Raw genomic sequence first — 23421 nt, forward strand, 5'->3', positions numbered from 1 at the left:
CTGAAACATAAATACATTGAAGACCAAGACTTAATAAGATAGAGCAGCTTTAGAAGGAAACAGAGTGGGTTGCTGTCCAAAGTATGTCTTGTAATGGCCACAATTTAACTGAGTATCTGTGTTAATGATAGTACAGCTCTATCAACAGCATAACAGCAGATTCTTTGCAACAAATGATCAGGCAAGCTGACATAAGTACCCTTTGCATAATGAGGGGAAAAAAAACAGTTAAAATAGTACTTCCATTTTCATTCTCCTTTTTTTAATTTGCAGGATAAAAGTTGTGTTTCTCACTCTCTTATTGCATTTTAGAGGCAGCAAGACACATTTCCACACTTTTTCCTGGGTTCATACAATAAAGGAGTTACCCTACTGCCTGCCTTACTGAACAGAGACCTGATATTGATTAACTATCACACTGGCATCAGAACTACTCTTAGGATTCAATTTTTTTGTTGTTTTGCATATTTTATTGATCAAAAGTGGTAAATGAGCATCAAGCGTGCAAGAAGACGATGAATTGTTTACTTGCATAAAATAACCTTTCAATAAGGGAAGATGCATTGCTCACACTTTTGGTGCTGTTCTGCTGCCCGAAGCAGATGGCATTCAGCTGCTATTGATTTGCTCCTATAGTTACAGAGCAGCATGTAACAAGGCATGCTCATCTCTGAAAGAGAGGTGAGGTTTTTTGCCAGGGTGGCGGGAGTGAAAAAGGAAGGACAGTGGGGTTTGGGGATTGTTTTGGGGTTGGGTTTTTTTGCAAGAAAAAACAGGGGAAACATTGCAGCTTTGGTTAGTAGCTCTATGCAAACAAAAAGCAGGGTTTGTATGCTTGCAAAGAAAGGGAGGTACTTTGTCTAGTTCTAGCACTTCTGGTAACATTAATTCCCACTGCAGATTGAGTCCGTGTGCAAGCAAGTACTTAAGATTGTAAAGAACTTTCTGGATTTAGCATCTCAGACTCTACACCGGACTTCTGAGCTGCTGTATTTTTTATTTATAGATGTTTTTTCCTACTTGTGTAAAGACTCTCGACTCCTTAGCAAGACAAAATCATACTGCAATATGCTGGGCTTGATTCCACAAACAGTTTATTTCACTGATGAGTAGAGAATTTAATAATTTGGTGTTGGATCTCTCCTGTAATGGTGAGGGTGGGGGAGCAAGGAACAAAGAGAGCTTTCTCTGAAAGTTTATTTGAAAGGGTATTTAATGCCGAGTTTTGGCATGAAGAAGATCTTTAATTATTTGACAGATTTTCATGAAATGTAGATATATGATAGAAGACGGTTTCAGTAAATAGAGCATAGGAATGGTAGTTCTAAGACAAAACATTTTACATAATTTCAAGTCTTATTTCTGGAAGAGCAGTATGGTGGGTGGTAGTGAGAAGTGGGGTGCCATCCTCAATCAATCTGTTTTAACATAGAAATAACCCATCTGTCAAGATCCACAAGTGTGGTAGTATGAGAATTAACAAACTCAGCCTCTTGATGACAAAACTGGACCAGTTAAATATTTTGACAACACACATTAAAGTCTTCCTTGCCCACCTGACTGTTCTGCAGTGACTCTTACTGCTGGAACTGCTTACTGTTGATTTTTGAACAGTCTTGAGCATCTTCCTGCTCTGATGTTGTTTGGGAAAATAAAATAATTTACTCCATTATGACTGCCCTGCTATCCTTCATGTCATTTATATTGTCATCCTTTTTAATGAAAATAATCCATGAATTATGACCCCTGACAAAATATTCTCACAAAATTTAATTTAAACATGCATATTAGTGTCTGTTAAAAAATGTCCTACGTCATCTGTTCAAACTTCTGTTCTCTGACATTGATTCCAACTTGCTTGTGTAATTTATGAAATGCTGTCTAAGCTTTTTTTAATATCCATATGGGTAGATGTCACTCCATCTTGACCATTTGTTATGCTGCTTCTGTAGCATAAGCAGGCAAGAAGAGATCGTCTGAATCTTTGACTTTAACCTGTTGGTTTCTATCCAGAATAGAAATTTCTTACGAACGTTTTTCCAGGAGAACAAACCCTGATGAGTTTTTCAGAAAACAGATGCTTTTGAATCAATGGCTAATGCTGTCAGCACAGCATTTACCACATTGTTCTAAGTTGATTGGGTCTTGCTGTCCTGTGGGGCTAGGAAATGTTTTAAACATAAGAATTATTACAAACAGAAGTTAATTTAATGAGACTTGGAAAAGTGCATATTTTTAAACAGGGTTTTCTCTGTTACAGTGGTTCTAGGAGAAAGCCAGTTGCTTTCACAAATACATTTATATTTTTGTTCTATTCCTGTGGTATCTATTGTGTACTATTAGGTCTGACTCCAGTTTTCCTCACCCCCTCCATCTCTAACATTTCTGAGTTTGTTAGTGGTCAAAACTTACTTTGCGTTTCTTTGCCCTTGTGTAAGCAACCACCTCATTAACTACAGAATTAGGATATCAGAGTAAATTGTTAGTATATGAATAATTCAGGAAAAAAAAACAAACTAGATTTTTACCTTGCTTTTGCTGCTAAAGGTAAGTAAGTGTCATGCAAATGCAACATGTATTTTCTTGTTAAGCTGGTTAAAATTTATGTAAGCTTCAGAGTTTTTAAAATTAAGCTTACCGATTTCCTTGCAGTTATTCTTCCAACATTGCAAAATAGCCTAGAGTACTTATGTAACACCACATTTTGTGCTGAAAGGGCTACCAACACTCAAAACTAAAAAACAAAACCCAAAAATAACCCCACCACATAAATCTAAATATATTTGGTCAGTTATGTTACCCCTTCTTTACCTCTGCAAAAATGACACAATGAGTTCATGAACCTCAGGTGCAGTGAATTCCCTGTGCTTTCTACATTCTCTTGTTTAGATTTTGGAGTGGGTACCTGCTGCTTAGTCTAATTAGTTTCAAAGGGAATGTTGAGCCATTTCTCAAGAGTTTACTCTGACCAAAAACCTCTGACGAGAAAATATCAGGGAGACAAAATAAGAAGTTATTGTAGAGTTGAATAGCAGTTTTGTTACAGTACCTTGTGGAAACAATGCAGATGAGGAAATCATCCTCAGATGATTTCTAGATTTTTGATATGACATTTGCATGAAATTGTCGTTGTTGTGGAGAGCAAGAGTTGTTTTCATAGCTAACTTCATCAACTATCTGACTCTTTCCTTGTTCCCAGCAAAACGCCCAAAATGAGTTAGAGCTGTGTGATGTTTCTTAGGAAGCAAAAAAGAAGTGAAAATGCTATTTCAAGTCTATTCTTAAATGTTTCAGTATTTTTCTGGGCTTTTTGGGTTCTCTCGAAGCTGTGCTATTTGACCAAAACCACGTTATCCAACCAAAAAATCCAACATCCAATCCAACATCTGCATCTTAATGGAATAGTCTGTGACATTATCCAGAGAGTGCAGTTTGGGTGGGATCAAGAGAAAGTTGGTAATGCTGCAGAGTTATTCCTCTGTTTCTCTCACTGCTGAGGTAGTATTCTGTTGCATTTGGCTCTGAAGAATGGAGTACAGCTTAGTTCTTTAATCACTGCCTTTTCTTTAGGCTTGCTCATACCTTTCCTCCTTATAAAGGACTATTTACAAGCATAGTAAATATAGTAGATAGAAAATATAGCAGCGCAGGAAAAAATAATAAATATATTCTGTGCAGAAATAGGTGACAATTTGTTTCAAACTTCTCTTTGAAATGAAACAATGACAGGAGAAAAATTATTTTTTATATATTTTAGAATGTCTAGAAAGTAAATATGCAAATACAAACACTGCAGCCATTCTGCAGCCAAAACTGTATTCTCTGTCAAGTAGCATTTTTAATGAAGTGTGAGTTACTTTAATATATCTCACAGCCTGTCTATGTAAAACTTCTAGTGAATTGAAATAACAGTCATTTCACTTTTATTTTACATTCAGAAATGTATTTTCTCTCAGATAATTTGCATTCAATATGGGTAAAACAAGGCAAACAATATTTGGTTCCAAGTGATGTTTTAAGTTTTCTTGAAGTATTTGTTGTGTTCCATTAACTCTTTTCTGTTTTATATTTGGGTTGACCTAGTATTATTTGACTTTGCAAATCTTTAATATGTATATTTCTAAAATAAAACTTCTTAGAGTTGACACCAAGAAAGAAGTGTTGCATTATCATTCCTGCATCACCCCTTCATCTTCACTGCCTGGAAATGGGGATGCTGGCTGCCCACCAGCTCAGCCTCCAGCTCGGTCCTCTGTCCCCAGCAGTCCTTCACGTAGGATCCACAAGGCAGAACAGAGCTCCTGTGTCCCCTTAGCATATTTCCATCCTCACTAATGCTGGGAGAGGAAGGAGGTAGAGGGACTGCGGATGCACAAAAGCTGACAAATTACCTTTCACCGTGGGGATTTGCTGGTGAGAACTGGCAGGTGGGAGCAGCCTCTTCCAACCACCTGAATGGCACAAAGGATGAGTGAAAGGGAGGGAGGGAGGAGAGAGTGAGCTGGCCATCTCCCAGCCGTGATCCATCCTCCTTCTCTGGGAGAGCCATCTGCTACTGCGGACTAGTACAATTAACCCTGTAACTCAGCTGGCATAGCATAAAATAATTGTTGGAGCAGATTAGACCAGAGGTTCCTCTGGGATGAATAGCCTCCCTCTAATAGTGCTCAAAAGCAGGTACATGAGGGAGAATAGAGAGAACATGCTTTGATAATTTCTTCTGAATAAACTCTCCATTTCCATGCATTTTCAGTTCAATTAACTTCTTCCATCAAGATTCAGTCTCTCCTTAAACACATATAAATTTTCAGCATCTGCAATGTCCTGTGGCCCATGGTTCAACTACCTGTTCCATGAAGAAGACCGTCCTGTCTAAAGGACCTCCTTTTTTATAATAGTAATATATAATAATAATAATTTCTAATGACTTCTTGATTCCTTTTCTAATAGTTTCTAATAAACTTTTGCTTTGCTTTTTTCAATTGTTGCCAAATAGCAAGCTTATCTTTTGAGGGATATATTGTAGCCCCCAGCATCTCACTCCTCTGATCTCTAATGGTCAGTCTAAAGCCCATCGTTTGTTATTTTCTTCTGATATGCTTCACTCTGGGCTGTTCTCCTAACCTGTCTTTCAGGATTTGTAACTACTTATCTTTGCAAGGATCATGGCTGCTGAGTTTGCCATAAAGCCTTTGGTGGGGGGGCTTTGTGAAAAGCCTTTTGGAAATGAAAGTAGGCTCTATCAGCAGGGCCAAATTTATCTGTGCTTGTTGATCCTTTCAGGGATTGCAGTAAGTTTTGAAACAGGGTCTGCCTTAATAGCAGCCTTGTGATTCTTTTCCATCCAGACGTATTTATCCATGCACTCACTAATTCTACTCCTTATTTTAGTTGTTACAAATTCCCTGATACAGGCATACTAATTTATAAATCCCCAGTTCTCTCATGGTACCTTTTTTTTTTTTTAATTATGTTTGCCGGTTTTTTTAGTTCTCCAGTTCTAAAGCAGCCATAAACAATATGGTATACACCAATGCTAATTCAGAAAATTCATCAGTGGGTTCCCTTAGGCCCTTTGGAGGAATACTGTGTGATCCTGCTGACTTGTACTGTAACAAGCAAATACTCTTCTGTGTATTTTATGACCTGAATTAGAGACATCCTTTGATGAGGATCCAAAAAAAAGGGCAGGGGGAAGCCAAAAGTATGTGCAGAGGGTTCAGAGTTTAAATCTGGCAGTGATGAATGCTGATGGCTTGATGATGGCTGCTCATGGCTTGGATGGCCATACTCTTCACTGGTGTCATGGTTTAACCCCAGCCAGCAACTAATCACCACACAGCCGCTCACTCACTTCCCTCCCCAACCCAGTAGGATGGGGGAGAGAATCAGAAGGAAAAAGGTAAAACTCATGGGTTGAGAGAAGAACAGTTTAATAGAACAGAAAGGAAGAACCTAATAATGATAATAATAACAATAATAAAATTACAATAATAATAATAATAAAAGGATTGGAATATACAAAACAAGTGATGCACAATGGAATTGCTCACCACTCACTAAATGATGCCCAGTTTGTTCCTGAGCAGTGATCAGCCCCCCAGCCCCACTCTCCCCAGTTTATATACTAGACATGACGTCACATGGTATGGAATACCCCTTTGGCCAGTTTGGGTCCTGGCTGTGTCCCCTCCCAACTCCTTATACCCCTCCAGCCTTCTTGCTGGCTGGGCATGAGAAACCGAAAGATCCTTGACTTAGTATAAATGCTACTTAGCAACAACTGAAAACATCAGTGTATTATCAACGTTATTCTCATACTGAACCCAAAACATAACACTATGCCAAATACTAGAAAGAAAATCATCTCTATCCCAGCCAAAACCAGGACAGCTGGGTGAAAAACTGGCTGGATGGCTGGGCCCAAGGAGTTGTGATGAATGGAGTTAAATGCAGTTGGTGGCGGGTCACAAGTGGCGTTCCCCAGCACTCAGTATTAGGGCCAGTTCTGTTTAATAACTTTATCAACTGTCTGGATGAGGGGATCGAGTGCACCCTCGGTCACTGTGCAGATGACACCAAGTTGGGCGGGAGCATTGATCTGCTTGAGGGAAGAAAGGCTCTACAGAGGGATCTGGACAGGCTGGATTGATGGGCTGAGGCCGGTTGTATGAGGTTCAACAAGGCCAAGTGCCGGGTCCTGCACTTGGGTCACGGCAACCCCATGCAGTGCTACAGGCTTGGGGGAGAGTGGCTGGAAAGCTGCCCGGCAGAGAAAGACCTGGGGGTGCTGGTTGACAGCCGGCTGGATATGAGCCAGCAGTGTGCCCAGGTGGCCAAGGGGGCCAATGGCATCCTGGCCTGCATCAGAAATAGCGTGGCCAGCAGGAGCAGGGAGGTGATTGTTCCCCCATACTGGGCACTGGTGAGGCCGCACCTCGAGTGCTGTGTTCAGTTTTGGGCCCCTCACTACAAGAAAGACATTGAGGTGCTGGAGCGTGTTCAGAGGAGGGCAACCAAGTTGGTGAGGGGCCTGGAGCACAAGTCTTATGAGGAGCGGCTGAGGGAGCTGGGGCTGTTTAATCTGGAGAAGAGGAGGCTGAGGGGAGACCTTATCGCTCTCTACAACCACCGGAGGTTGTAGCGAGGTATCAGTCTCTTCTATCAAGCAACCAGTGATAGGATGAGAGGAAACAGCCCCAAGTTGCACCAGGGGAAGTTTAGATTAGATATTATGAAAAATTTCTTCACTGAAAGGATTGCCAAGCACAGGAACAGGCTGCCCAGGGCAGTGGTTGGGTCACCATCCCTGGAGGTATTTAAAAGATTTGTAGATGTGGTGCTTAGGGACACGGTGTAGTGGTAGACTTGGCAGTGTTAGGTTAATGGTTGGACTCGATGATCTTAAGGGTCTTTTCCAACCTAAATGATTCTAAGAAAGGGCTATCACATACTAAGATGACAGGAACATGCACTAAACCCCGATATTTGGAGGAACAGTCTTAGGACTGAAGAAACACTTGCAAACTTGGAAAATCTAGAACGGACGTTTTCAGTACCAGCTTTATTCACCTTAAAGTAGAGTATGTATTTATTATAGTCTTTAATTACCTGATCAGATACTGTTGCGGGTTTTTGCTTCTTTTTCCCATCCGACTTCCTCAGTGCACAAGGATCAGCATAGGAGGAGTGCAGCATCTGACTGTGCAAGAAACCAAAAAACCTTCCAGTTTCCAGATTTTCCAGGTGCTGTAGTTTGCAGCCTGAATGTTGGGGTTTTTTTTCATTACAGCATATTTGTATTTAGTTTCTTTAAGCTTTCAGAAGACATTACTGCAAGTTTAAACCTCTTCTGCTTTACCTGTTGTTGTATTGTGAGTTGTAAATGTGGTTGCTGTTTTCCAGACCTTCTTCCCCTGTACCCTTGAGAAGACTTTTCCAAGCATAACTACCTAATTTCTTTACCATCCTAGAATGTGTAGTTTCTGGATCTACTGATTGATGTATGTATTATTGTCTAAGATATTCCTTCACCTGTTTGTTGTCAGCAGCATTATTGACATGGTCTTAATTACTTGTTAATTGTCCATTGTCTTAGTGGTCCATTGACTTTTAAAAAAACACTTCAATTCAGCCATTTTAGAATCAACGTTTATTTTTGGTGTCTTTCTTTGTCATTAATGGATCTGCTTACTCTTTGTACTACTTTTCCTGTTACTCAGTTTTAAAAGCCTTTCTTGTCTCTACTGGCTTTTTTTAATATCATTAACTCATCCTGCCCTTCTGCTGCTTTTCCTTTTGCTCTGTTGATTTCTTCATTTCTCATCCAGCTTTGTCTTAACCTCCAATCCTTTGAGCAGTGTCTCAGGAAATGATATTGACTGCTTCCTTTCATTTTTATTTTTCAAAGGAACTGTAGTCTGTTGCACTTTGTTTCTAATCTTTCAAGGGCTAGTCTTCTATTTTGCTGCAGAGAGATTCACTGTTTGCTCCCACTACATTATGTTCCCAGTTTTCTGAAAAAAAATCAATATTGTATTTTTCACACCAAATGGGTTATATTTGTACACTTAGCCTCAAGTCAATCCGCTCTGCACTTAGTAGTTAAATATTAGTTGGAAGTGTAAATGTGTAATTAACTAGTTTTCTAACTAAAGTACTCACTACCTTAAAACTTACTTATTAGTATTTTTAATCAAAATAAGTAAAGTGCTTTAAGGTTAGGTTAGGTAAGGCTAAAGTAAAAATTTTAATAGCTTATAGACACTGTCATGAATTTCTGCATACATATTTTCAGTGATATCCAGCAGTCATTTCACCTATTGGGCTTCCCTTCCATCTAGTTCATTCGTCCTCTGTGTAGCTTGAGAATGCTGCGATAGATGGATTTGTCACTCAGGAGATATCTGGTGAGTTTTCAGCTCACTGGAAGTATAACAAATTGATCTGAAAGTTGGTGCAGGAATTTTTCTACTATTCTCCAGTCTTCAGGTTCAGAGCTGCAATTCCCCTCTGCGCTTTTTCTTTTTTTTTTTTTTTTTTTTTTAATTAAGTTTTGTGACTTTGCATTAACTTCTGGATAGTACATATCCCTGTTGGAAGTATTTTGGTATATAATACCTACAGTCACATACCTTGTTCCATTTCAAGCTCCACTGTGTAGATGTCACTCTTAGTTTTCACTTCCCTTTGATATGCAGCCTGGGAGTGTTAGCTAGCTCGTACTTCATATAGAACATCACTTCTGTGTCCTTGTATGTGTGTTTGTGTGCTTCTTGTATCTTTATACAGAGTTTTAAGCATGTTTGATAACCTGCTCCTGTTCTTACAAAACTGCCTATCACTGAATGTTTCTGGTAGTAATGAAAAGTGGAGAGTCCTCACTACGATAACTTAAGTGACAACTTATTTAGAAGTAATTCATGTTGATAACCTGTAACAACATCCTCACTGAAGAAGGGACTGAGTTTCTTCATGGTTCTTCACAATGGGTAATATAAAACATTTTATCTGCTATTACTTTAAAAAAAGGAAAGCTTGCTCTTAGAAGTCTGGTTCCTTTGTCTACTTGGTTTTTAGCTAATGTGTTCTTTTGGTAACCTTTTTATCATTTCATGGGACTGTGTAACGCAGTTCAGGAAAAGCAGGTTAATAGAAGAATATAGACTCTAAAGTGTTCTAAAAGATGGGGGGGGTTGGTCCCAGTGGAGACTGACACTCCAGCCTACTTACTGTAGCTGGTAGGTATTGATTTTTCTTCTCCCCCATTTTAGCTGCACCGCTGAATTAGGTATTGTGAAGCATCTTTCCCTGTGAAGAGAGGAAAAACTGTCATGAACTTTTTCACCCTAACAGTACAGCATTTCAAACTAAACCCGATTGAATGGAAAAGTCTGTAAGGACTCTTAAAAACCTTGTAACTCACATCCCCACTCACTTCTCCCCCTCCAACAGCTGTTCCAGCAACCTTGAGAAAGTATGATAGATGATTGTAAGAAATTAATTTTAAATCTTATTTCATTAAAAACAACAACAATAATAAAAATTGTGAAAATGATGCATTCCTGTGGCATGATCTCCTAAGGTTAGCAAAATGGTCTCGTTCAGGTTTTCAGCAAGATGTTCAGTTACTGTTATAATTGGCTGATGAGTAGGTTTGGACCTAACTAGAATGCCAGTGTTCGATTTTGCAGTGTCCTCTGTGAAGATATGTCACCATTTACCCTGGCTTTAGTGACAATTTTCTAAAAAGGAAACTCGTGGGAAATCATTATGCTGTTTATATGTCTCCCTTGTTGGAGAGCATTATCCTGTGATATTTTACCACTGTTTTCCACTGCATGATGGCATCTAGCTAAGGTTAAGGCAGAACAAGTCCCTTTGCAATTTTGTGACTATATTTTACTTGCTGAAGGAGAAAAGATAACCGACAATTAAGTATTTCAGATGTCACTGAAAGAACATGTGCAACTAATCAATGGCATCCTTAGGGAACATGATTTTATGAAACTGATAAGGTAGAAAAATTGGGATTTTTGTGATTTGTGTTACATAATAATAATCGCACCCTTTCGATGAAAAAGACATTTCTGCTGATGTAAACATCAGGCTTTCCCTTGTGTTTTTTCCTGAAGCACGGAGTAGTTCATTAAAGTGTGACAGTAACAGATAAACACCCTTTATGATTTTCTGAGAAAATATGGTGCTTATACTCTTAGTTCAGCTGAAATCAATGCCTTTGAAAAATGTATTTCTAGAGTCACTTCCCAAATCACTTACCAGAGGTTGTGTTAGGTGTTTTATTGGGGGGGGGGGGGGCTATTTATTTTAGGAAGGAAATACACATGCTGGGTTTTTTCTTAAGTTAGTCTACTTAGCACTGTGGGGCCCATATTTGAAACTCATTGCTATGAGCTTGGTAGAATTTGGACTTATTAGAAATTCACATTACTAACAAACTAATTGTAAGGTTTTATTTCTTTGAAAATACAGATCTTTAAGTTTCTGACTGCAGAGCAGACAAGGTAGTAGTCATGTTTACAAGCCAATATCATATATTCACTTGAACAAAGGCTATGTCTGAGCATGTTACATCACAAATTATAGGTAGTGGTTTAGAGACTTTACCTGCTGGTTCCTTTTCTGCTCAGCTATTATTTAAAGACGATCACCAAGTTTGCAAAATATGTATTTCTTACAAGTTTTCAGTCAGAAGTAAAAGATCTGTTGTGTTATGGGTTGTTCCAGGTAAATTAAACCAATTATGATAACATTTATTTCTGATTTAAGAGTATTTTTTTGAACAACTTAAATAGGAAGTTGAGAATGCTTACATTTTTCTCTGGATATCCATTTTGGGCCACCACCAGAGGCAGGAAATGCAGTTAGACAGACACACCTAATACAGTGTGGCTGGGGTTTTTTTGTCATTGTTGTTTTTCCCAGGTTTTTTTCTATTTTTCTTTGGTTTCTACAATGTATATTAAACATCTGAATTATGTGCTAGCCCTTTTTTATATCAAAGCCAACGAAGTCAAGCCAGAAGATAATTTGTCCCCTTATTAGTATAATTAACTTGTACTTTCATTTATTTTTTAATTCCTTAAAATGCATGTCACATTATGTTACATCAGTTGAAAAAATCCTCCTTTGTTCAATGCAGTCAGTCCTCACTTCATAAAATTCTGGAAATGACAAAATTGCAAATCAACAGAAGCAGCATCCAAAATACAGTACAGTGCAAAATTACCTTTGCTTCTCTGCAAATTCTACATTTTCAAGTTTATTGATCACTAAAACAGATGCTATTTGCTTACGCCTTTTTGTGAAATAGATTTGGTCAGGGCAGGGTTAGCAGGGGTTGGGTTGACTTGATGGATGTCATGAAAAAAACCTAAAAGAAATAGAATGAGATATTAATCTGGAGTGAGTGGAAGTAGAAACAAATAGGTTTGTAAGAGCTGTCAGGAGTTTTCCTTTTATACAGTGATGTATCCTTCTCTTCTTCCCTGACAATCACTGTTCTGTTCAGCAGCCCCAACAGGCAGTTCAACTTTTGGAAAGAGCTGTCAGGAAGTTTAAGTATGAGGTTGCATATAAGCATTGGATGCCCTTAAACATGTTTATACAACTTTTTGCAGTTCTTCATTGCATATAATTAGTAAGGTGGTTTTATTTGAGCAAATCGTACGCATTGTTATGCAATTCACGCACCTTCTGAATATGCATCCACCTCCACCACTCCTTCTGTGCATAACCTGAATGCAGAACAGGACAAATTTTGCAGCAGCAGAGTGCTGATTTTGCAGAATGCAAATGAAGTGGCATTTTTTAATGCAGCATCTTCATATAGAGGTGAACTGAAAGGCTTAACACTTGCCAACATTTCAGACCTCCCTGTTTGTTACATCAGTTAAAATCTAGAACAGAAAAGTTCAAAAGCTGCATTTTTCCCAGTTCTTTTTTTCAAACTTGTTAGTGATAGCCTCAGCTGTTGAAGAAATGTAGACTCTGAATTCAGACTTGCAAATGTAACATAAGAAAGAACCAGTCCTCAAATATCTTTCTTTTCAAATGTGTTTCTCTCTTTCAGTCTATGCACATCTTATGCAATTTTTACACTGTCTAGGTTTTCATTACACAAATAACCAAACCATTTGCTATAAAACCTGCTATAAAATCTAGATGACCTCTAGATGTCTCTTCCAATCTTATTTTTTTTGTGATCCTGTTATCCTCTACATACCATTGCATCTCCCTAGTGATATTGCAGTGTAAAAGAATACACACACAGGAGTAAGTTACCTCCCGAATGTTTCTTCTAACATAGGCTGTGAAAATGAACAGGATGAACATGGATAGCTTTACTTGTACAAGTCATTTTATTTATAAATCTAGTGAAGGTTCTTCCATGCATATGTTCACTCCAGATCAGGCTTTTATGAAGGAAAGCTCTTTAGGGAAGAGCTTGTGGCTTTCCTTGGCATGTGAAGTACAGGTGTTATCAGAACATATGGCAGTATGAACAGTAGGGGCTTAATCTTTCAGGTGAGACATTGGTTGAATTTATGAACTATTTTGTTTGCCTCATGAAAATTAAAGATCAACGATTATTTTTGGTCTGCTTCTATGAAACTGTCAGAGATTTATTGTTTCCTTTAAAAGTCATTCTTTCATGATGAACACGCACCTAAGCATCTCATTTATTTGCTACATATTTTTAAGTGTACTTGCAATTAATTTACTGAAAATTGTAAATCATCTCATCAATGGAAAAACAAAGGAGGATGGAGTCAGGCTGTTACACCATTGCTGTGGAAGAATGTGGCAGGTCTAGCCAGCAGCTCTTTGCATGGAGCTTTGTCATTAGGACTCACAGCACAGATATAAGGAGTACCTTGTAAGCTGATCTGTCAAGCCAAGCAAAGAGTTTCCCTTGTTAGCATTTACCAAGGCATGCATTAATAAAATTGCACAAAGTGGAGACTTCCTTTTTCCACTGATGTGCCAAACAGGAGTCTTCTGTGAGGTGAACGTGAAAGCACTGAGCTGTAGCTGCTTTATTTTATGTTTCAAATAAACAGAATTTTATTCACAAATGAGTGTGCCAATAACTTAGTTCCAGAATCAGACATCTCTGCTTGAGAGGCAGCTAGCTTGGCACCAGTGATGGCAGGTGAAAAAGAGTATAGTAGCATAAGCTGAATGTATTTATATGTGATTCATTAAGAAATGTGGTTTTCCTATTGAAATGAAGCACTGCAAAATAGGTGTAAAAAAAACTGGAGAAGAATTGAAAAGTGTTGCAAGTGGGAAATGTTTTGGTAGCTTGAATAAAAGTGTGTGATATCTAAAATACTAAAAAATCTTGGGTTTTGATTGTGCCTTTTTTTCCTTCTTTTTTTTTCACAGACAGTCATCTTAGAAAATGAAGAGCTCCCTAAAATATTTCTTGATTTCTTGAACGTTCGCCATGTACCTACCTTGCCAAAAGCAGAAAGCTGTGGGTAAGCTCTCATTTACTGAAAAATACGTGGAGGCCAAAAGGCCCATATCCACTCAGTGCTGATGCAATTCCATTGACTTAAAATGGCCTTGCTGCCAACTCTAACACTGTAAAATAAATGGGCATTAGCTTCATGTTTAAGTATGTTTATATATCCCCAAAAGGTGGTAAAATAAATCCAGCCTGTTCAAAGACTGAAGTGAGGTTTAATGTAATATTCTTGGAAAGCAAAGGAGAGTTTAGATGAGAAAAATATGATTTTCTCGTAGATCTTGAAGTATCTACTGAAATGTAAGATATTCATAAATGCTCATTAAATTTGCATAGAAAGCCTTTGCATGTGTTTTATGGTCATAGTATCTGCACAAAATAGAAGTTAATTCTTTGGTCTTTTTATGATCTCCCTCTGTGTGTTTGAAAATGGGGTCTTTCACCTTTCTGATGACATCTACCCCAATGGCCCCATTGCCTTTCCCCTGGGAAGGGTTCTTGATCGGGGTGGGAGAAGGGAATCTTAGTATGATGAGTGTAATGACTACGGAAATACCCAAAACAGTGTAACTGGAAGCTCTCTTATCATCTGCAGCTCTAAGCTTTGTAGGGAGAATAATTTCTTTTGCTATCCAAGCTAACGTATTTGATAGTCCAGTAGCGTTACCACAACTTGCTCCCCAGAAAAGCTATGTGGCCCTTTTCCACTTTGCGGGAGGCTGTGTGGATCTGCAGTGGAGAGAAGGTGGGTTGAAAAAAGTGGAGATAATTTTGAGGCCCTCTTACACTCAGAAGTGTCTATGGCCCAGGGCGGTCTCCAGAGTGATTCAGAAGCTAACAGACTTGTAGTTAATGACATCAGCCAATACCCTCGTTGGGACCGTACCCCATCACTTCTTAGATAGATAGATAGATAGGTAGGTATGTTTGTGAATCTGTTACAGTAAAATGGATGCTGTCATTTCCAAGTAGTGGTTGTTGTAAAGGGATAATCTCCCACATTCATTTCATCACACTGCATTATGCAGCTATTGACCAGAAAAAAGGTCGCTCCCTTTGATGGCTCTTAAAGGATTTGGAGGGTTTTTTTATTGTAGAGTTAATTTTGTTGTAACCAAAGTTTCCTCTCACTTTACTTGCAGCTCTTTTGATGAAACAGAATCTGAAGAATCGAGGTGAGCTTGATTCCTACTCTTTTTTAGGATACCAGATTAATAAACTACTTGAAATTATTGGCATTTACTGTATTTGTTCCTTCCAGATGACGAAATAGCAGTGGTTTAGCATTAAAATTAGATGTGCTTGTTAAATATTATGGCTAGTTTCATCTGCTGTGCTAGATCCATCCATTTGTAGAGTGAATTGAGCATCCTTACACTTGTATTGGGAAACTCCTTACAAAACCATAATAGAATACTACTAGCTCTGAAATATTTCTGGGAATGTTTTTTACCCATCAAAGTGTGGTTTTTTGTAGCAAGAAGATTCAGCAGAAGGAATTAGAGGTTTGGTTTCTCCCCTCTGTGTTTGATAGATTTTTGTAGGTATCTGGTTGCACTACTCGGTATGTGTATCTACAGAGCAGAGTGGAGAGGGCTGGTGCTGGCTGGGGGAGGATGTCTCTACCATATCCAGGGTGCGAGACAGCCCTGTAAGGGGCATCCAAGGACTTTCTCTCCATGGGTGAGGTGTACAGCAACCAGTTTGAGAGCTGGAAGAACGTGGTGAAATTTTGAGTCTGTCTGGTGGCCTGAAGAGCCTGTAGACCATGGAGCCTGGTTGTAGGTGATTTTGTAGCCTGCATTACACCAAGTACCAGGGAGCAGAGCAGGATCGGGAGGTCTCAAAGCCAGCTGCAAGCCGCCCCTCCTAGATGCAGCCCCTGGACCTCCAGCTTCACACTGAGGGTTTCAGTGTGTGGCTGAGAGGCAGCTTTACTCCCAGGAGATGGAGCCTGCCCTTTTTGGGCAGCGTGGGTGTGCAGAAACGCACCGGCAAGGCTCGACCACCTCACTTTGTCAAAGCTAGTTTGTAGAATATTCTGTTTGCTGTCCCTTGATACTGACATCCCTGTTCTTGACCTTTCCAGCAAACTGTCCCACCAGCCTGTGCTGCTGTTCCTAAGGGATCCATATGTCTTGCCTAAAGCCAACGGTAATCAAACCTGTCATCTGTTAACAGCGCATTACTGATCTGACCCTGCACTGCATAAACCACATTATTATTAATACCAGCCTAGTCAAATGACACTGGTCCAAAATCTAATAACCTGCCAATAAAACGATAGTTCTTGTGTAAGAAACCATTAAAACACTAAGTGGGGTGGGTGATTTATAAAAGGGTGGAATTTTCTCCCCCAGTTGTTCTCTCAGACAAACCTACGGAGAATTCAAATCAAAAGATAAAGAAAATTGCTTTGCTTTTCTTGTTGACCCTTTGGTCTGTTTTGCCTGAAGGATTTGAACTTAGAGGCCCAGTCCTTTGTAAGTGCTTTTTCCCTAAACACCAGTCGATCTACTACGAGCATGTTTGTATTTCCATTTGGACTATTACTATTTCTTATCGTTTATAACCTCTAGAGCTCTTTAGGAAAAAAAAAAAAAAGAATGTATACTTTAAGTATAATTGATGTGTTTCACAGGACATTTACATTAGCCTTCATCTCTTAATACATGGTTCAAAAGAGTTTGAAATAGCTTGTTATAATCCCCTTTTTTTATAGAAAGTTCTCTGCATTATTAATTCAGAGAACTTACCCTCCGTCTTAAATTAAGTAAGTGCAGGGAAAAAAAATATCATTTTTAATAGTGTGTTCTTCCTGGTTTTGTCATTTTACTTGTTCGAACTGTTACTTATACTAGTTTTTGTATTAAAAATGTAATGCACTTTCAAGGGAGAATTTTCTCCCAGAGCTGCAAATTAAGATTTTTTTTTTTTAATGTGGCATTTTGTTTGATTTTACAAAATACTGTGTTGAAATCAAGAGTCAGGTTGTTGAGCTGCTTGGAAAATCATTACATTTTTAACAGTAAATTTAGGAGAGAACACTTATTTGCTGTAGTTTCTTGGCCAATGAAGTGTACTTCCTTGAGATTTTCTGAAGTTGTATATAAATACCTGAAGGGAGGGTGTAAAGAAGACAAAGGCTCTTTTTAGTGGTGCCCAGTGGCAGGACAAGAACATCAGGAAACACTCTTTCACTGTGAAGGTGCCCAAGCCCTGGCACAGGTTGCCCAGAATGGTGGTAGAGTCTCCATCCTTGGAGATACTCAGAAGCCATCTGTACGTGGTCCTGGGCAACTGGCTGTAGGTGTCCATGCCTGAGCAGGGGGTTGGACCAGATGACCACCACTTATCTGTTCCAGCTGCAACTGTTCTGTGATTCGGTTGTTTTTACAAGCCGTTTTTCAAAACCATAGGGACTAGGCTCATGTATTTTGAGATGGTTAATAGTCTCTCTTGCAGGCAGTGTCCACTCTAGTAGTGTGGCCCAACAGCATTAACCCTATGGAGTCTTACTGAACTTAAAGTTGTAGTTCTAGAGTGAAACATTGAGTGCAGAGGTCCTGTGTGACCGAGGTCCATGTTAGAAGACTGTCATGGTTTAACACAACCACACTGACGTGGTTATGAACATTATTCTCATACTAAATCCAAAACATAACACTATACCAGCTACTAGAAAGAAAATTAACTCTATCCTAGCTGAAACCAGGACAAAGACATATTACAGAGTCCTTTTGTTTTTATTTTGACTTAGCACTAATCTGGTCATGTGGACTGAATGCCCATTTGAGGCTGGAGTGCAAATCACAAAATCAATGAACTGAAGCAGAGTAAGGGGATATGGTCACTTCACAAGTTGACTCCTGACCCAAGTGACAACAGTAATGCAGAAGCACCCACAGAGTTACCTCTGTCTAAAAGTTGGTCGAGACAGTGCCTGTATTGAGAGTGAGCCACATTGCATGTCTTAATCTTATTATTCAATGCTCCTTGTAATTGCAAACTTGGATTCCTCAAGAGCAGGGTGTAAATTATGAACATCGTTTAATTCCATACCATTCCTAAGAGAGAAAATGGATTTCATATACAGTTATCCTGAAGAATGAAGACAGCGCTTAATGTTTTGTGTCCACATGTAAGGTTTTGCTGTTAAGACTTCTCTTCAAGATTTTGCGGTTCTATGATGGTATTTATCTTCCTTCCCTAATGTGTGCTCTGAGTAAAGCTAAGCTTCTTTTTCTTGAAATCATTAGCAACTTTATAATGAATTTTGTAACTACTCTTTTAAGTAGTGCTTTACTTGGAGTAAGATAAAAGTCTCTTCTAATGCGTGACATATTTAAATATTAAGTAGGCCTCATTAATGACATCTGCAACAAAGGACTTTTCAGGCTTTTGCCAAGGCATTTTTTGGCCTTGACACACAATATTTAGAATTAGGTGAATATTCTTTGTATTTGAAGACCCTAAAACATCAAATTTATTTGCAAGTTATGCTTTTTAACAATGGATTAAAACACAAATTAGAATGTGAGTTGTAGTTTTAAAAAGGCAGAAACCCAAGCTGTAAGTCTAGAGGTTCTACAAGTTGACTTAAGTCTAGTTAGAAAGAAACAAAGTTTTTACACAAATACCATTGCCTTTAATTCTTCTTGGTTTTAGTTTGCAGCAAAGAGAAAATACAGATGAGCTTTCTAAAATTTTCTCTCTCAGATCAGTTCTTAATTTAATAGACTCTGATTCCTTTGTAAAAAGCAGCCAAGGTTGTTCAAACTATGGCCAATATTAAGTGTCCATTAGCAACTAACCATTCATTGTGTGTACTCTCTGAAGATGGTGAATTGTGACAGTTGATTGAATCAGAGATGGAGTTGTCTTTCCTGGATACAGGAATGCCTGTGTTAACATCTTCCTGTAAGATAGGAAATTGTGTATTTGTGGGATTTTAAAGAAATAAATACTTGTTTTTCAAACATAATACTCATCACTTTTTTTTTCCCCTCATTGCACTGTTACTTGTCTTCATAAAATATAGTCTTGCCATTATTCTAATGACTGGACTTCAAGCATTGTTGAGTTGCAAGGCAACTTTCCAAAAATAAGATTCACAGTTACATACCACATTGATTTTCAAAGTCACTTTTTCATGATGTATCTAACACAGTCTGAGCGCATGAGCACATCACTTTTTTTGTGTAAAGTGGCTACTTCTTTTTGAGGGGGTGGAAAAAACCAGTTACTTACTATTCTGAAGAAAAATGAAGGAAAAATCTAAAATTCTGCAAATTGAATATGATACCTCAGAAGCTAAAAAATGGAATCTCAGATTTACTGTCACTTGTTTGAAAATTGTTCTGACAATTCTTTAAGCTGTATATCATAGATCTGCAAGACTGCTTCGATGTATTTATACATTTAACTTAAATTAATTAATATGCTTGATTTTTTTAAGCAACAAAGCCTCACAGTAAATCTGATGCTGTAAAGTTGCATCATCTTTTTAATCAATACTCATTTTCCTATATATACTGTATGTTATAGAAGAACCAGTAAAAACTGGTCTCTGGAACTGCAGCATTTAATTTAGAAGGAAAGCATCAGATTGCCCTTATAAGTGTATTTTTAATAACATTAATGACAACAGCATACGGTTATTCTACCAGGGTGATTTGGGATAGCTGAGCTTGCAGGACTTGGAGGAATCATTATTGGATTCAAAATATGAACAAGTAATTTATAATGATGATTTACTATGAGAAGTTGAGGAGAATTATGCATATATTGTTTATGATGGAGGTTGCATTTCATTAAAACATCCTAAAATATCTCTGTTTATAATATCTTTAGTATAATACCTATGAGGTAACACCTTCACGCAAACATAGATTATTTTTTTTCCTACTGAGTCCAAATCTACTTTTTGCTCACTATTTTTACCTCCAAAATGATTTCAGCAAAAGAATTAGGGGCAAAACCTAATTCCCACCCACATTAGGTGATCTAATTTATCAAGTATCTAATGATTTTTATGAAAGTTGCCTCTCCCCTTTTTGAATATCCTGTAGGCTGATAGGTGATGGAAAGATGTGATTAGTGTGGAAGTTCTGTATCACAAATACTCTGTTCTTCTAAGCAAATCCATTTCCTAGTGTACTAGCAATTTTAAGATTGTAAGATGTCATCAGAAATTCTTACTCTTAATGCCCAGTGATTTAAGTGAACCCTTCATTAAAAACGCAGGAGTTGGTGCATTTGAAAAGTATTTTCACTTCAGTAATGTACATCCAGCCATTCCTCTGCGTGGATCTATTACTGTGCTCTATCAGGTAATTCTTTCATGCTGAATTTAACATGAAAATTAAGTGCCAGTTTCCTCTACATCTGTGGTAAGAACATAGTGGGTTTTCTTCCTTCAGATACTATAGGATGCCTTTTGTAACACGTGACACTTTATGTTGATTAGACAGCCTGAAATTTTCCTGCCTCAAATAATCATCTCTGATTGTACAGGCATCCTCAAGTCTTCTGTCTAAACATTGCTGTAAACCACAATGGAAAAACAGCTTTGAAGTATTCCCAGTAGCAATCTTGGAATTTCTTCAAGTATATTGAGATTTTGTTAGAAATTGAATTGCCAGTGTAATCCATCTTCCTTGTGAGAAAAGATTCAGATCAAGAGCTGGAGCCTAGCAGCATTAAGTATTAGAACATCCCTTTAAATCAATAAGCTACAAATCTGGCGGCGCATTCATGCAATGCCCAGTGCTACACTAAAGTGGCTTTAGTGCTGAAACAGCATTACTAATAGCACATCCCCAACACGGATAAACAGCGAGTGATGCAGTAACCCAAATTATACAAGGCCTTACCTAGTTAAGTTTCACAAAAACATTTATATTTTACTGACATAGATAAGAAAGCAAGGGTTTTTTTCTTTTTTTTCAGATGACTTTCCAAACGTAGTTATAGAAGGCATTCTACATGGAATATTTTACCCTCATTTACTGCCCAGGTAGAGGTGATGCGTGGCTAGAAGAAGCTGAAGCAAGTCTCCGAGACATGTTTGATGGAATTAACAGGAGTAAAATTCTGTGATGTGAAAATTATGCTCAGAAGCAAGAGCCACAACCTCAGTTTAAGTTCAAGCATTATATCTTTTTAAATAAAATCAATGTCACTACAACTGCTGCTTTTAAAAAAAAGATATGAAAACAACAGTATTGAAGTTAAGTGATACATTCTATATATTGACATGCTCTAACTATTTAACACTAAAAGCTGAAAGTCATACACTGAATTGCCCTAACCTTTCAAAAGAATTGAAAGCTTTACTAATTATTTCTATAATTTCTATCATAAATGACACTAAACATTTTTACACCATGATTTTTCCCAGCACATTACCCATTGCTGGCAGTGGATGGATTAAAAGTGCTGGCACTGAGAAGAGTGTGTAAGAAATTGCCAAAAAAAAAAAATATTAAAGCAAGAAGAAATTGAAAGCGATTTAAAGTATTTTGTTCATTTTTCTTAAATTATTTTGAATCTGCTTTTTAATATCAGGATGGAAAACAGCCAGTGCATGTGTATGAAGAGTTTCTAAGGCAAAAACATGCCTCCACATTCTGAAATAATACATAGCTCACTCTCAGGAAATTTTCTAGATTTCAGCTGAAATAATTTTATCTAGCAGGAGATTTTACATGGCATTTATGCACCTCCATTCAGTTACGACATCCAATCTGTGTGTATGTTTGCTTGTCACATCAACTTGCAGACTGTATTCCATATCTTAACATTTTATAAGTCACAGAGCATACAACTCTGTGGTAAGCTAAAGCAAGAATATGATTACGTAGTAAAATGACAAAACTAAAACTGATACATATATATATAATTATATATATGTATTTGTTCAGGTTTAACTGGAAATTTTTGTGTGCTACTGGACATTACAAAATAAATTACTACAACATTAATGTACTGCTTCAGTGTATTTTTGGTGTTTGTTCAAACAAGACATTTTTCTGAGCTTGTATCATCAGAGATGGGTTTTACAGATACTCCACATGAAGCATGAGAAAATACCTGGGTGTCTGCTCATTTAAAACTCTCAGCACCATGCTATCTGAACATCCTAGGCTTATAAAAAGTGTGTATCTTGGGGCAAAAAATTCAGTGTAATTGAACAGCCAGCAAGTCATTGGGTTCATCAGAGGAAGGGTGTTGCATAAAAGTGGTAATGGCAAAGCTAGACACAACAGAAGTCTGATCCTGGAGATGCATGGGTTGCCTCCTGCTGACTACTAAATCTGTTTTAAAGCTGCTTGGGGCTGGTGAAAAGCTGGGACTTGTATGAAAGGTAGGCCTGTGACTGCAGCACTTTTTCAGGTAGCAGAATTCTCTACACTGTCTCCAGGATCAACATCCAGGAAAGCTTTCAGCTATTAGTGGAAAGCTATATGGGCAAGGGAGTCTGAGGCATTCTCACTCTTACTTCCCAACACTGCTTCCCAGAGACTTTTACTTTAAGCAGTTAGTAGAAAAGTGAACAGGGGTGAAATGCAAGTCTGATTGCCTAGTACTAGGCAAATTTAGAGGCCCTCAACACATTCTTCTCTAGCTCTGTTTTTAAAGAGGACTGTAATCCTCTCACAGGTCTCTGAAAAGAAGTGTCGGTCTTTACCCTCAGGAGAGGCCCCAGGTATGGATGGTGAACCACAGAAGCACCCTTGTAAGAACAAATGACATGTCAGGAGGACCCGAGGTAAATCCCTGCCCACTGTGTTTTCCTGTTCCTTGAGAGGGGGGTGCCAGTAGGTACCTACAAGCTCTGTGCTGTAGGTACTCACTCTTCCCCTGCGCCACTCAAAGTCTGGATGCCTCACATGGGCTCCAGGACACCCTTCAGGAAACTAGTCACTGCAAAGATTAAGTGATATGCTGCCTACTGTGCAGGTGGATGAGTCCTTCGTCAGATCTTGGCATTGACTCTTCAATCTTCAAGTTCTACAACACTGGAAACTCAAGAGAAATAATCCACATCATCTTCCTATGGAGTACTACATAACTCACTTAAAGAACCTAACAAATACAGCTGTCTTTAAATGGTACCTTATGGTGACCTTCTTTAAAAGCTACCAGTTAAGTTGTCAGCTTAAGAGTTATTTTAGAAGCATTACAAAAATAATGAACCTAAAGTTGCATCTCTGATGTACAGCAAAACCGCAATAAAAAGCATTTCAGCTTTATCATAAATAACATTAGCTTGGTGTTATAAAATTCACTGTGCTGCAAAACAAGGGACTCTTCTATTTTAATCAGTTTCTAACTGATGATCTTATTTAACAATAGACAGAGCTGCTCTTTCTCAGTTACAGGATTGTATCTGAATACTGTGGGTTTTTGAAAGACAGCCT

The 23421-nt window shown here is 38.2% G+C and overlaps 1 protein-coding gene across 3 annotated transcripts in view; it reads left to right on the plus strand.

The window, feature by feature from the left end:
• Positions 1-21981, plus strand: part of SNX24 (sorting nexin 24) — a 95555-nt gene extending 73574 nt beyond the window's left edge. For all 3 annotated transcript variants that reach the window (XM_069776785.1, XM_069776784.1, XM_069776783.1), the window contains 4 exons: positions 13912-14006; positions 15139-15171; positions 16086-16150; positions 20948-21981. In XM_069776785.1, the coding sequence (XP_069632886.1) occupies positions 13912-14006; positions 15139-15171; positions 16086-16150; positions 20948-21018 (264 nt within the window). In that variant the 3' untranslated portion in view covers positions 21019-21981. The remainder of the gene's footprint in view (positions 1-13911; positions 14007-15138; positions 15172-16085; positions 16151-20947) is intronic.
• Positions 21982-23421: the final 1440 nt, after the last annotated feature.

Source organism: Haliaeetus albicilla, chromosome Z (genome assembly GCF_947461875.1).
Source record: "Haliaeetus albicilla chromosome Z, bHalAlb1.1, whole genome shotgun sequence".
Classification (NCBI taxonomy): Eukaryota; Metazoa; Chordata; class Aves; order Accipitriformes; family Accipitridae; genus Haliaeetus; species Haliaeetus albicilla.